The sequence below is a fragment of the Toxorhynchites rutilus genome, chromosome 3, assembly GCF_029784135.1.
Source record: "Toxorhynchites rutilus septentrionalis strain SRP chromosome 3, ASM2978413v1, whole genome shotgun sequence".
NCBI lineage: Eukaryota > Metazoa > Arthropoda > Insecta > Diptera > Culicidae > Toxorhynchites > Toxorhynchites rutilus.
The window spans coordinates 33340105-33353054 of record NC_073746.1 but is presented as its reverse complement, the minus strand read 5'-3'; the positions used below and the strand labels follow the sequence as shown (position 1 = coordinate 33353054).

At 39.7% G+C, this 12950-nt stretch overlaps 1 protein-coding gene across 1 annotated transcript; it reads right to left on the bottom strand.

Annotated features, from left to right (window-relative positions):
• Positions 1-692: 692 nt before the first annotated feature.
• LOC129773010 (MORN repeat-containing protein 3-like) lies at positions 693-1557 on the bottom strand (the record flags this gene model as incomplete). The annotated part of the gene is made up of 3 exons (XM_055776559.1): positions 693-860; positions 921-1353; positions 1409-1557. Coding segments are annotated over 3 exons (714 nt in total), but the record flags the coding sequence as incomplete, so codon positions are not given.
• Positions 1558-12950: the final 11393 nt, after the last annotated feature.

Here is a 12950-nt window from a genome sequence, read left to right as displayed (position 1 = left end):
ACGATCAGGAATGCAAAATTGCTCGCTTTCGGCCCGAATTCCCAGCCGTTGAATCGAATTAACACTACCGCTTCAATCGACCGTCGTGGGTCTTGTTGTGGGAAACCGAACGTAGCAAAAATTCGAGCGATAAATCACTTCCATAATTAATAGGAAATTACGCAGACTAATTCGCCAGACGACCGACGTTTTTCCGTAGCCCCTGTCGGAGCTAATGATTCTATGAAATGCAATTTCGTGTCATGTGATTGATTTTCGTTTACGGGTGGTCAATCTGATGAAAACTCGGTCTGAGAGCAGAATCTATGTGTTAACATAATTCGTATTAATTCCAACAACAAATAAATTCCACTCTTAGTCCAAGGAGGTGTAATTCTTATTCTCCATGACTTGGGTGTCACGCTCAATCACCGTTTTTTGTCACTTAACGCCTCGCTACCCACAGTCACTGTTGAAACAATGATAAACATACATTTTTTCCCCACGCATTCACGTACTCACGAACCCACGCACGACCGAAGTGATTACATGAACCATAAATCGTGGAGATGGCATGAGAATACATCCGGAGGGGAGCAAACAGAATGGAAAAAGGAAAAATTGCGAGCGTAGGTCACAAACGGGGAATTTGAGAGTGCTCCAGCGAATACTGGAGTTTCCAGAGCATCATCCCATAAATAAAAGTGGCAATATTTGACACGGTGTTTAACCATTTGTACACACATTGTTCACATGAAAACCGATTCTGCGTTACATTTTATTACTGATATTTCTCCTATTGATGTTGTTTCTCGTGGATATAATTCGGAATATTTCGCCATCCATTCTTGATAAACTTCGGGAAAATTGGCTAATTTTAACTGAAATTCAGTTTCCAACGGATAATTTATTCAATTTGAGAAGTAAATTGTGGCACAAACCTCTGGAGTGGGATAGATAGTGGGTTCCAGTACTTGGTTTCTATTCCAGTCCTCAAGTGTTCCCATCTTAAAAATACCGTCTTCCCAAATACCTCGCTGAATTTGTCCGGTTCGGGAGTGCAGATATACACCTTCGCCGTGCTTCAAGCCATTCTTGAAAGAACCATGGAATCTATTGCCGCTGGCCTCCAGAAATACTCCCTGACCTCCGAATCGATCGTTTTGCCACTGTCCCATATAAAACTGTCCGCTATCGAACCACATAAATCCTCGCCCACTGCGTTGACCTTTCCGCCAGTCTCCGAGATATTTACCTTTGCTGAAGTATTTTATGCCCAAACCATGCTTCATTCCATCCACCCAATGTCCGACGTAGACTTTTTTGTACAGTTCAGTGCTTTCGACTTTTTTGTACACAATTCCATAACCGTGTCTTAAAAAATCCTATTTTTCTGACCCATTGGAAAAAAATATCGTATGAATCCAACCTCAGGCCGTTCCTCCATTCGCCTTCGTACATCAGTCCATTCTGCTGTGATTGTTTCCCAAGGCCGGACTTACGATTAGCTGCATCCACTCTCCCCTGGAAGTGGGTTCTGCGCGTGAAAAACGATCGCATTTGAGCGGACATTCCTAACAATGAAACAAAACAAAAAAGAATTCAAAGCCAACCAAGATTGCATCTGGTTTCGCCGAAAACTATAAAAGCTTATACCGAGATTCGTGGTAATTCTAATGGAACTTTCTCATACCAGCAAAAATTATCACCAGACATTTATTCGTACCCTGGGAACGAGATAAATGGTCATACCGAGGCATTAAATTACAAACCGCAGAGTGTGTTAATTATCGAAATTTATGCAAATTAACCCACATCATAAATATTCGTGCCAACCACCACTTGCAGCAATTCGCACGTCAACCTCACCCTCCCCGGTTATCCAGCCAGACCCGGTGTTAGTCCTCTCCATTCCATTTCACACGGCTTGGATTGGTGTTGCCACCTCCCCCGCAACACCACCAACAGAAGCAGCAGCAGCAGCAGCAGCAGCATATAACGCAATCATATTGTTGTTGCAGTAAAACAGTCAAAAGAAAATGCTATTTATTTTCCTCATCAACGCCTTGTTTGCACACAATCATAATTCTCTCGCTCTGTTTCACACTTCCAGTTTCCATGTGGGAAGGGAAAAGATCTAATCCTGCCGCTGTAGTGTACGAAGTGTATTTCTAGTGGACTGAGGAGGACTCGACAGAATCAGATTTTCCATTTGTCGCATACGCTCGGTGAAGCAGCAAGTCACTTTCAGCGCTCTCTCACTCCAAACAAAACGGATTGCGATCCGCGCCCTGTGGTGTTTCTGGGTGTTCTTCGGTGGCGCAATCCATGCTGGGTGCTTTAGCGAAGTCGTGTGGGAGGATGCGATGAGGATTTCCCGACTGCGGAAGAATGCCTCATGAGCGTAAACTAGCTTTTCCAGGATGGAATGTCTGTTTTTGTTTTCTTTTTGATCAGTAATTGTTGTTTTTGGCTATGTTTGCATTGAATTACATTGGGAAGCTCCAACAGTTCCTTCCCAGCGGAGTCTTTTTTTCTTCTTCTAAATGCTTGAAAGCTTAATGGGCATTGAAGACCTTAGTTAAGTGAGTACACGACAATGTTTAGAACCATTCTTTCGAGGCCCTTGTTTCGAATTTTATAGCATTCAACTCGCTAGTTTTTGAATACAATTGTAATACATTAATATTGTTTGATGTAGAACTACTTTTTTAAGAAAGTCAGATGCCATATCAGAAAACAGATAACATATTTATCAAATAACCTTAACTTCAATAACTATTTTTGCTGAAAACGTATTTTAATAATCTGTATACCAATCAAATCGGAAATTCTCTCAGATTAGTTACTTGCTACATTACAATGCCCTAGTCTGTAAATGATGTAAACTGATGAAAACTGTAAGCATTTTCCCATGCTTTTGTTCTGTTCAGTTGTGAAACGTCGAATCAGTCAAACGTAAGTCGGTCGCTCAAAATGCGAATGCAGAGAACACATACTGCAACATGTGAACGGAGACTGTGGAAAGAGGAAATATTACATTTGAAGCTCCACCCGGTGACGACTGATACGACCAGAGCATTTTAAATGAGGGGCTTAGAATGAAAGGGGTGTAAGTGATTTCATCGATTTCTCTACATCGACTCTCTCTTTTGGTCATAACTTAGCTGCAAATACATTCCCAGCTGTATTTGACAATGCGGAGGACAGGACAGAGCCTCATCTATCGGATTCTATAGCAAACTCAAATTGGAACGTTTTTGCAGTTGAGTTATTAACTGAAAAAAAACTTGATGAAGAGAAATCGATCAAGTCACTTACACCCCTTGCATTCTAAGCGCCTCAAATATCTATTATACTGCCTTCCTCATGCCAGTGAGCAGTCAACACCCATCTTCGAAGGATCGATGGTATGTTGTATTGTGAATTAGATGGCGGTGCAATTTAGTTCGCATTTTCATATCCAAGGTGATAAAAAACGTCGGTTTTCATGCATCACACGGACACATTGGTGTTGTTGTTGTTATGAGCTGTCAAATGCAGATTGAAATAATCAACATTTATCAGTTCCAATGTTTTGTTGATTGGAAATGGTGGAAATCGTCTATGACCATGTGTTTCAACAGAAAAGCGATATGTTAAAGCTATGACACCGAGAAGAAGAATGACGTTTGCGAAACCGGCTCATTGTTCTCATGCTTGTCGTGTTATTCATTTGAGGAAAGGATTAATCACGACTCAACCATCTTCAGCAGATTCTATAAAAAAAAGGTTCTTTCCAAATCACTCGACCTTTCTACTGACAAGTTTTGTATAAAATGTCAATGCTTTCCAACATAATATCCGCTGTAACAAATGAGACAATTGAATAAAATAATTTCGTAGTCTTACGTCAACAGAGCGGTCGTTTCCCGGGTACATCCCACAATTTTTTTTATGTACGACTATGTCGTAGATTTCAATATTGAGGGTAAGTTTACGAAATTGAAAATGAGACATGTAACGAAAAGGTGATATTTCGAACGCATAATTACGCGAAATCGTTGTTATGGAATCTATTATACAATATTCTTTAGACGCGAAATTTATTTAGAATTTTTTGAAATTTTTAAGTAGCAATGGCTAAAACAATTTTACAATTTGTAAAATTTAATGCTATTCTCTTTTCATGTTTTCTAGTAGCGGAAGAGGCGAATCCCTCAAATGTTACTTCCGTAAGCTCACTTTGTTCGTCGTGTAATCAGAGCACGCTTTGTTTTTCATGTCAAAAACCGAAACACAAAAAGACGGGTGGGTAATGTCGGGGACATAACCGGAGTGACGTAGGACTATACAAAGGGGACAGCTTTTGTTAAATATATATTTTAAATATATTGTTTTATTTTCTTCTCCTACGTGAATACCTACCTATCTACCTGAAAAATGGATTAGTTTACTGTTTACTCTTTATGAATATGTTGATGGTTCTGAAAAGAACCTTTGGTGTTGTGTTTTTGTTATCACTCGATATTCCCATCTTGTTCGGTTAAACCTTCCTGTTTAGCTATTGCTACTCGCCACAGCTTTCACAGTTGGAAAATTTCTTCCCATCCAGCTTGTGACATGTTGTTCAGTAAATTACATTTAATGCGACGTTCCGGAGAAACACTTTGCCACTCACTGAAACTAATTGTTGCCTTGATGAGCGCCGAACCGAAGCTCTGTTCTTGATGCGGGTTTTCTGGTTGTCGTGAGCAGCTTTGCAAGCCAACTCGAGCACTCCGACGGCCGAAACTCTATAATCGCTGTTAGGTATACTGGTGCTCCGGCACCAATCCGTTCGGCCTAGTTACCCTTGCGGAGCAATCAGTGAATGCGACCAACAGGAAACTGGAGACCTGCACGGTTCGAGTGAGACTTTGCCCTTCCCTTAACTTGTCCTCCTTTGTTACGTCCAGGATGCCGATGCCGTACAACCACACGGGTTTACGGTTTGAAAGAAAATAAGATATTTTTTTGCGGTCCGCGTGTTTTATACTCTAGTGGTACACACTCACAGGATAGAGACAAATCGGCAGACTCAGCCAGAGGGGCGAGTCCAACGAGACGAACGAATGAGCGTTAAAAGAGAGCGATGGCAAAAAAATACATTCATTACGATTTGTTCGCTCGTTGGATTCACATGCAGGCTAAAAAGGGTCCTTTTCAGGATCACAAAATTATCTTCAATCTAAAGAGTTTATTGTTTTGTTATCACTCGATATCCCCATCTTGTTCGGCTAAACCTTTCTGTTTAGCGATTGCATTTGCCACTCGCCTCAGCTTTCACAGTTGGAAAATTTCTTCCCATCCAGCTTGTGACATATTTTACAGTGAATTACATTCAATGGCACGTCGCATTACCACCACTCAGTGTCGGATTGGAGGTAATATTAACCTGCAATTGAACATTTGCGATGACAGTGGTACAGTATCGACTTTCAATTCATAATTTGGACCCCGAACTCTATGTTAACAAAAATGTCCAACTAAATATGTCGCATTACAGGTCCGTCCAATTAGCTAAATGTCGAGATAAGTGTAATTACTGTACTTTCAATCTAGAAGCAATTTAAGAATTGGTGAAAATCAATAAGCTCAGAACAACTGCCAAATTCACATACTCATCATATCCTGGTAAACAAATTATGAAAAAATCAATTTGTGTTTTATTATTATTTTGGATATTGTTTTAGAAAGCATTGAACTGTATTTCCTAAACTCTTTTTTGGAAGGTTTAATGGCCCTGAGAAGCGCCTTGTTTTAAGGAATGGTTCCAATTTAGAAAACTTAGTACTCGTGGTTTTGAAAAAACCATTTTCGAACGTCCTCGATGCCGCCTTGTTCTGGATTTGTCACCAAAGCAGTTTGTATAAAGAACAAACTTTTTTCTTCTGCTACCTGATGCCGTTTTGCGATTGCGTTTGCCACTCGCCACTCGCTGCAACTGCCTGTTGTCTTGATGTCCACCGAACCGAATGTGTTCTGTTCCGAATGCGGGTTTCCTTATCGTCGCGAGCAGCTTTGCCAGCTAACTCGATCACTTCGGCGGCCGAAACTATATAACGCCGGCTAGGTGGACTGGTGCATTGGTACTAACGCGCTCGGCCTAGCTACCCTTGCGGGGAACTCCAGATCAACACGCTTTCCCTTCACTTTTCCTCCTTTACCATGTCCAGACATGGCTGCTTGGGTTGGTTTGTTGATGTGTTGTGATGCGAACCGATGTGGTGTACGGTTTGAATGAGAATGATCGTTACGGCAGCGGAGCGGGGATTTTTAAGCTGACTGGCTGGCTCGAGAATTACGCATGTGTGAGACTGCGACCAATGTTCCGTTCATTTTTTTCTTTTTCCTTTCCGATCGTGCTTCATTCTATTTCGCTGCTGCTCTGGTTGCCCGTTTTGGTCGGTACGATTTGAGGAGCACAAAATGGACCAATCAAAAATGGGCACATAGTGCATTTTGACAATGCTTGATATTTCCCAATTATTCAATTATTTGTCTCAAGAAAAATGAAATGTTATTCGTTATGATAGATGCGTAGATATATTTCCTATCAATTGATGCAAAAACCTTTGCGATATATTGAGAAATGCTCGAGTTATAAGCGATCCAAATCTTGCATTTTTTCCTACTTGTTCAGTCCCTAGATTTCCATTTCACCCCCTATATCTTCCGGTTAGACGTAGTCCTACGTCAAAAATTTCGCACAAATAGTGCACCGAAAAGAGTGTTACATGCCACAAAATAGCAAAAAAATCAAAAGTTTGTCCAGAAGGTGTTAAACGAAACATCGCAAAGTTCGGTAACGAGTGTTCTTTCCAGTATAACAGCAGAAGTGGACGAAAACCAGGACCAAGTAATCCCGAATTGGACCGAGAAGCTGTGAACTATATTCAGTAGAACAGGGCTGCATCTATTCGTGATTTGGCCGAGAAGTTCAAAACCAGTGTTGGCCCAGCAGATTAAACAGAGACATGGTCTAAAGACCTATAAAAAACACAAAGTGACCAAACAAACACCGGAGCAACAAGATCGCACTGAAACACGAGCTCGAAAGTTATATGAGCGTATTTTGCACAATCCCAACCAGTGCATTCTTATGGATGACGAAATATACGTCAAAGAAGATTCAAGAACGCTGCCGCGGCAATTTTTTTTACGTAGGATTACGTCTTTCGGGAACATATTGGGGTACAAATTGAAAATCAAAAATCTAGCATATCGTGAAAATTGTCCAATTTCATGATGTATTGATGAAATTTTTGCATCAATCGATTTCGGCACTCCATAACAATTTTTTATATTGAATAAAATAATATATGACATGAAACTTACTATACAACAATTCAAAAATCTCAACCCCTATCCTAACGGAAATACCCACTTCTAATTGGTCGAAATTGACAACACATGCGGCGGTTCCCTAACAGAGACATCTAAGCCAAGTTGCCTGGGGGAAATCGGCATTGCAAATACATGAAAATAGGGGGAGCTTTTGTTCCCACCGAAATGTGTTTCCTAACACATACATCAAAACCAAGCTGCTTGGGGGAAATCGGAATTGCAAATACATGAAAGTAGTGGAAGCTTTTGTTCCCATCGAAATGTGTTCCCTAACAGTGACATCAAAACCAAGGTGCCCGAGGGAAATCGGCATTGCAATTATATGCAAGTCGGGGGCATTTTTATATTACAAGTAAGGTGAGTGATACGATTAATTCTGGCAAATAAAATTTAAACTTCAATGTTGGTTGCTTCGTGAAATTTCATATCAATGACCGATCATGTATTGTGAAAAATTCAGCACAAGTGTAAGTGTAAAATTGTATATGGTAGCAGTTGTGTTGAAAATGACTTGATATATGAAACGATTTATTTCAATTTTCATAAATAAAAACCAAGGTGTGTTCCCGCTCGAGAACGGGTCGTTCGGTTTAAGCTGTCTGTTTTGTTGTGGTCATTTTCACCCAAGGAACGTTCATACGACGAGAAAAAATGGAAAAGAAATATTCGAAAATGTGATTTCCCATATGCTCTACATATAGGATGAGGTGTTGTTAGTCCAATTTAAATTTGCATTGAGTTTAATAAACACTCAGAAAGTAAAAATTATAAAATAAAATTACCTTATCGATTCCCAGTATGTTTTCTCTATATTAAAGTAACATGTTTTTACTGGTGAGAAAATTAATAACTGTGTTCGGTATTGATAATTATCTTATATTATATTGATGATTTTTTTTTCTTTATTTCATCCATACATAACACAGGAGGCATCTCGTCTAGGGTCACAGAGAGCGGTTTTCATCATATCTCATTCCACTTCGGCATCTTCTATCCAAATACTAATAACCATCCTTCTGTCATCATTACTCAGTTCACTGGTGGAGTGAGCAAACAATACACAACAAACAAACAAAACGGCCCTTTCCAGGGCCACCACATCATTATCAAAGACTGAAATTCTTTAAACATATCCAAAATCAACAGATATCCTAACGGGAATCCTACGTCCACTATGCGGTCGGGTCTCAGACACAACCCTTCTGTGACTTTTTCGATGCCAAATGACTTAAAAAGGCATATAACGTTGAGATATGGTGTTATCACGAAAAAAAACAATTTTTACCCTAAAATCGACTTTTTAGGACTTAGCCTGAGTGGCCAAAAAATTAAAATTTTGAGAGCGTTGTGGAACCCTTAAATCATGTCCGATTGAGCTGAAATTTGGCACAGGTCAATTTTTTGGGCCAATAATTTGTTTTTCCATACCTTCATTGCATTCCAGGCTAAGTCCCCAAAAGGTCGATTGCCGGGCAAAAAATGTTTTCGAGATGACACCAGATCTCAACGTTATATGCATTTTTAAGTCATTTGGCATCGAAAAAAAAAATCGATTTTCCAAGAAGATTTTCGAGGATCAAAAAATCAAAAATTTGAGCGCTTTGAGGCACCCTTAAATCATGTCCGATCGACCCGAAACTTTGCGCATATCATTTTTTGGGCCGATAAACAAAATGATGGGATGAAGTTCCAATGTTCTACACTGATGGGTCGAAAATGGGAATCAGAACAGGTGCCGGAGTATATGGTCCCAGAACAAAAATCTTTGTAGCTATGGGAAACTGGCCAACAGTTTTTCAGGCAGAAATAGCTGCAATAATAGAATGTTTAAATGTCTGCCTCAAAAGAAAATATAGACATGCTAACATCTGCATATTCTCTGACAGTCAAGCAGCACTTAAAGCTCTAAATGCCTTCAAGTGCTCTTCAAAAATTGTTTGGGGATGCATTTCTCTTTTACGGCAATTAAGTCAAATAAGTTCAGTACAATTGTACTGGATTCCTGGCCATTGCGGTATAGAGGGCAACGAGCGAGCAGATGAACTTGCCAGGAACGGCTCAAACTCATCATTCACTGGTCCATAACCATTCTGTGGACTTTCTGACTGTGTGTTGAAAAGCGAGCTGAAAAAATGGGAAGACCGGGAAGTGACAGCCAATTGGATGGCTGCAAAACTTAAACAGGCGAAAAAAATTATTACGCCGAGTATTGAAATTACTCAACAACTGCTAAGCCTTAATAAGAAAGACTTAAGCACATTTACTGGTCTTGTAACAGAACACTGCCCGAGTAAATACCATCTTAAGAACATAGGTTTAGCACAAGATGATATTTGTCGCTTTTGTAATGCTGAAAGCGAAACCTTGGATCATTTGCTCTGTAACTGCGGAGCTCTAACTAGACGCAGACTTCAATACCTAAAGCTATTCTGCAGCCCAAGAAAATTTGGTCTGCGTCGCCGATCAGGATTATAAATTTTATCAAATAGATTATTCCTGATTGGCACCTATCACGCTCTAGCTTTCAGTCTACTCCTTCATCAATAAGTAGTAGATAAGCTTGAAGTGTAGTAAAAAAGGGGTATACCACAATATTTCAAAATAATGGAAGCAGTGGTTCACACCCAACAGGGGAAAAAAATGATTCAACATAAAAAATTACATGGAACGTTTCATCCTAGTCCTTTTTATTCACTAGCCGGATATCCTGCTATTCGGCCTCGAAGCTGGCCGGATATGCGGTATCCGTTATACGGCCAAACCACTATCCGTTTCATCACTAATCTAAACATTACTACATTCCAATGTTAACGTAAAGTTGACGAAGGAATAATGAAAACTGTGTATACAGCGTTTCATGAATTCGATCATATTATCGTTTTTGTAAATAATTATGTTATAACGGTCAATGAACTTAGTTTTGAATCTGCGATTCTAGTTACTTGTTTACGTTTTCCTATTTACTGATCCTCCAGATCTATTGTAATGTCTGATGTTTTTTTGACGTAGAACTACGTCTTTCATTAAGGGTGCCAAATCAGAAAACAGGTCACGTTTTTATGAAATAAAGTTAACGTTAATAACGATTTACATACCAAACGAATAGTAAATTCCCTAAGATTTGTTTTGTATGCTATATATTACGATCTCCTGATGTGTAAACGGTTGATGTTCCATTAGAAGAAGCATTTCCATTTTCTCATACATTTGTTTTGCTCATTTGTGAACTTCCCTACCCATGCCGCCAATAACGAGCAACTTAGTCACCGTGAACAAAAAAAGAAGAAGAAGAAGAACGAAGGGGAATATTTGCCTGGAGCATAAATATTGGATCTCACTGAAGCAAACTTTCAGTTTCGTTCTAGATACGAAGCAATGAACATCGTTTGTTCTTCCTTGCTTTGCGTCATCACATGTCTTCGTTCCGGATTGAGCTGTGGACGCGATCAAATTACTTACTCGCTGATGTCTCTGGCATTATTGCAATCATTACATCAAACTGACGCCATTTCATTAAGGTTCTGAACTACACAATTGTGTGGGGAATCATCAAACAGAGCTATCACGGCTGACCAAGAAAATAATTGTTCAGGAATTTTATGTGTCATTTGGTTTCGCATGACAGTAGCAAAACTATCCCCACCAAGGATGACAGCTAAGCTAATCAAGACCGGAAATATTAATAGAAAAGGTTTCTGTTGCGAAGAGCGCAAAGCGGAGATAAGTGTGTGTATGTAAAATAATATCCGGAGTTATTGAAAAGCGAACTGAACAAAATAACAGCGTAGTTCTACGTGGTCGTGTCTTGGACACAACCACCTATAATTTTTTTATTGTTTTTTAATGTGTTGAAACGATCTTCTTTTTTCCAATAATTTTTTTTCAAAATCACAAACAGAGCTCGTGTTACTGATTCCACATTCAAGAAAATTAATGTCTTTGATATTTAATCCATTTCTGGTTTCAATCCGCAAACATGGTTGTTGCATTGGTTGGCAACAGGCGAAACCGATAAAACATAGAACAAAGTCGCTAATATATCCCAGCTATGGCTATCACCGCTCTCAATTCGGCTCATTTCTCACGAGTCCATGATAAACGGATTGGTAATTCTGATCCATCAATAAACGTCCAATTGCATTCCCGATAGACAAATTAGGAATTGAACCTAAAGTTGCATCAGCTCGAGCCCACCGTTACATAGTTTCTCTTACCTGCTATCACCGAATACGAAATATGGCTTAGAAACCGCAAACAATGTGCGATATTCATCGATAGCACAAACATCCGTGGAAAGCCAGCAACTTGCGGTAGCGAAATGATACGACACGACGATACCATTGTTACTTTGTACAAACATGGGAACGAAAACGACGACGTGAAACGACTCCGCAGCAGCATCCGTTGCATCTTGTGTCAATCCATCCATCGGTTTGGTTTCGAACAGAAGCACAGCTACAATGAGCGCACGCCAGCGGTTCTATAAACATTGAAACGTTTCACGTATATCTCGCGTGAATGCATTTCACATGTTCGGAGAATTACTGGTGCTCCCGAATGCGAGGGTTGAGTTATACCCCGACGATGCCGCAACAGCAAAGCCTCCGACTCCGCAGATGGTGATGTAAGTCATCCAGGTATTGAGCGACGATATCGACTTGTTTTATTTCTTTGATGCTTGCAGGTTTTGGGCATCTCGCAGAGCTGCCATCGGCAGCAGATTCTGCGACGGTACGTCGAGCTGTGGGTTTTTGTGTAAAATCATTATTGCGAAATGCAGAAATTGGGATATCAATAAAACCGCATCATCCATTTTATTTTTTTTAAGCCAGTAGTACCGGTCAAAATGTACCATTCTCTCATAAGAATTTTTGACGTAGGACTACGTCTTTGATTTCTACATAGGGGGGTCACTCTACGAAAAATTTAACGTTTATTGAGAGTTTTCAAATGCATATTACACAGAATCGTTCTTATGATACATGTTATAGTATATACCATTAGACGGCAAATTTATCCATCTTTTTTTTTGCCTGAGACATCAACAGTGGAAATAATAAAACAAGTGAACAATTTAACAAACAAAAGAGGTATGTTTTGAGAGTGAATGCGAAGGTAAATCATGTATTATGCATTCTTTCTTTCAACTTCGTTCCCATGAATGTTGTATCTAACACAGAATTGCATGCAATTCGTGTGTTCTATCTAACAAATTAGCAATATGTTAAAGTAATCAGATGCAAGATTTCATGCATCACTCAAACTTTATGCAAGATTTCATCAAAGTAACGAGTAAAATGTCACCCATACAGTGATCGTTCATTAATTAGGAAGAAGCAGCGACTATCATGCGAACACTTAGGCGGCTCGCACACCGCAGCAATAAGCAACTAGCAAACTGCAGTACACAATATGCAACAGGAAACATATTTTGTTGTTCTTCGCATACCAGAGCAATAAAAACCCCTGACATTATGCAAACAATCGCCTTAATGTACGAAACTTGTCAAAATATGAGCGATAAGTTGCTATTCAACCGACACGCCGTGTTGCTAGCGACATGTGTTGCTCTGTAAAGGCGACAGCGATATCGTATTGCGTCG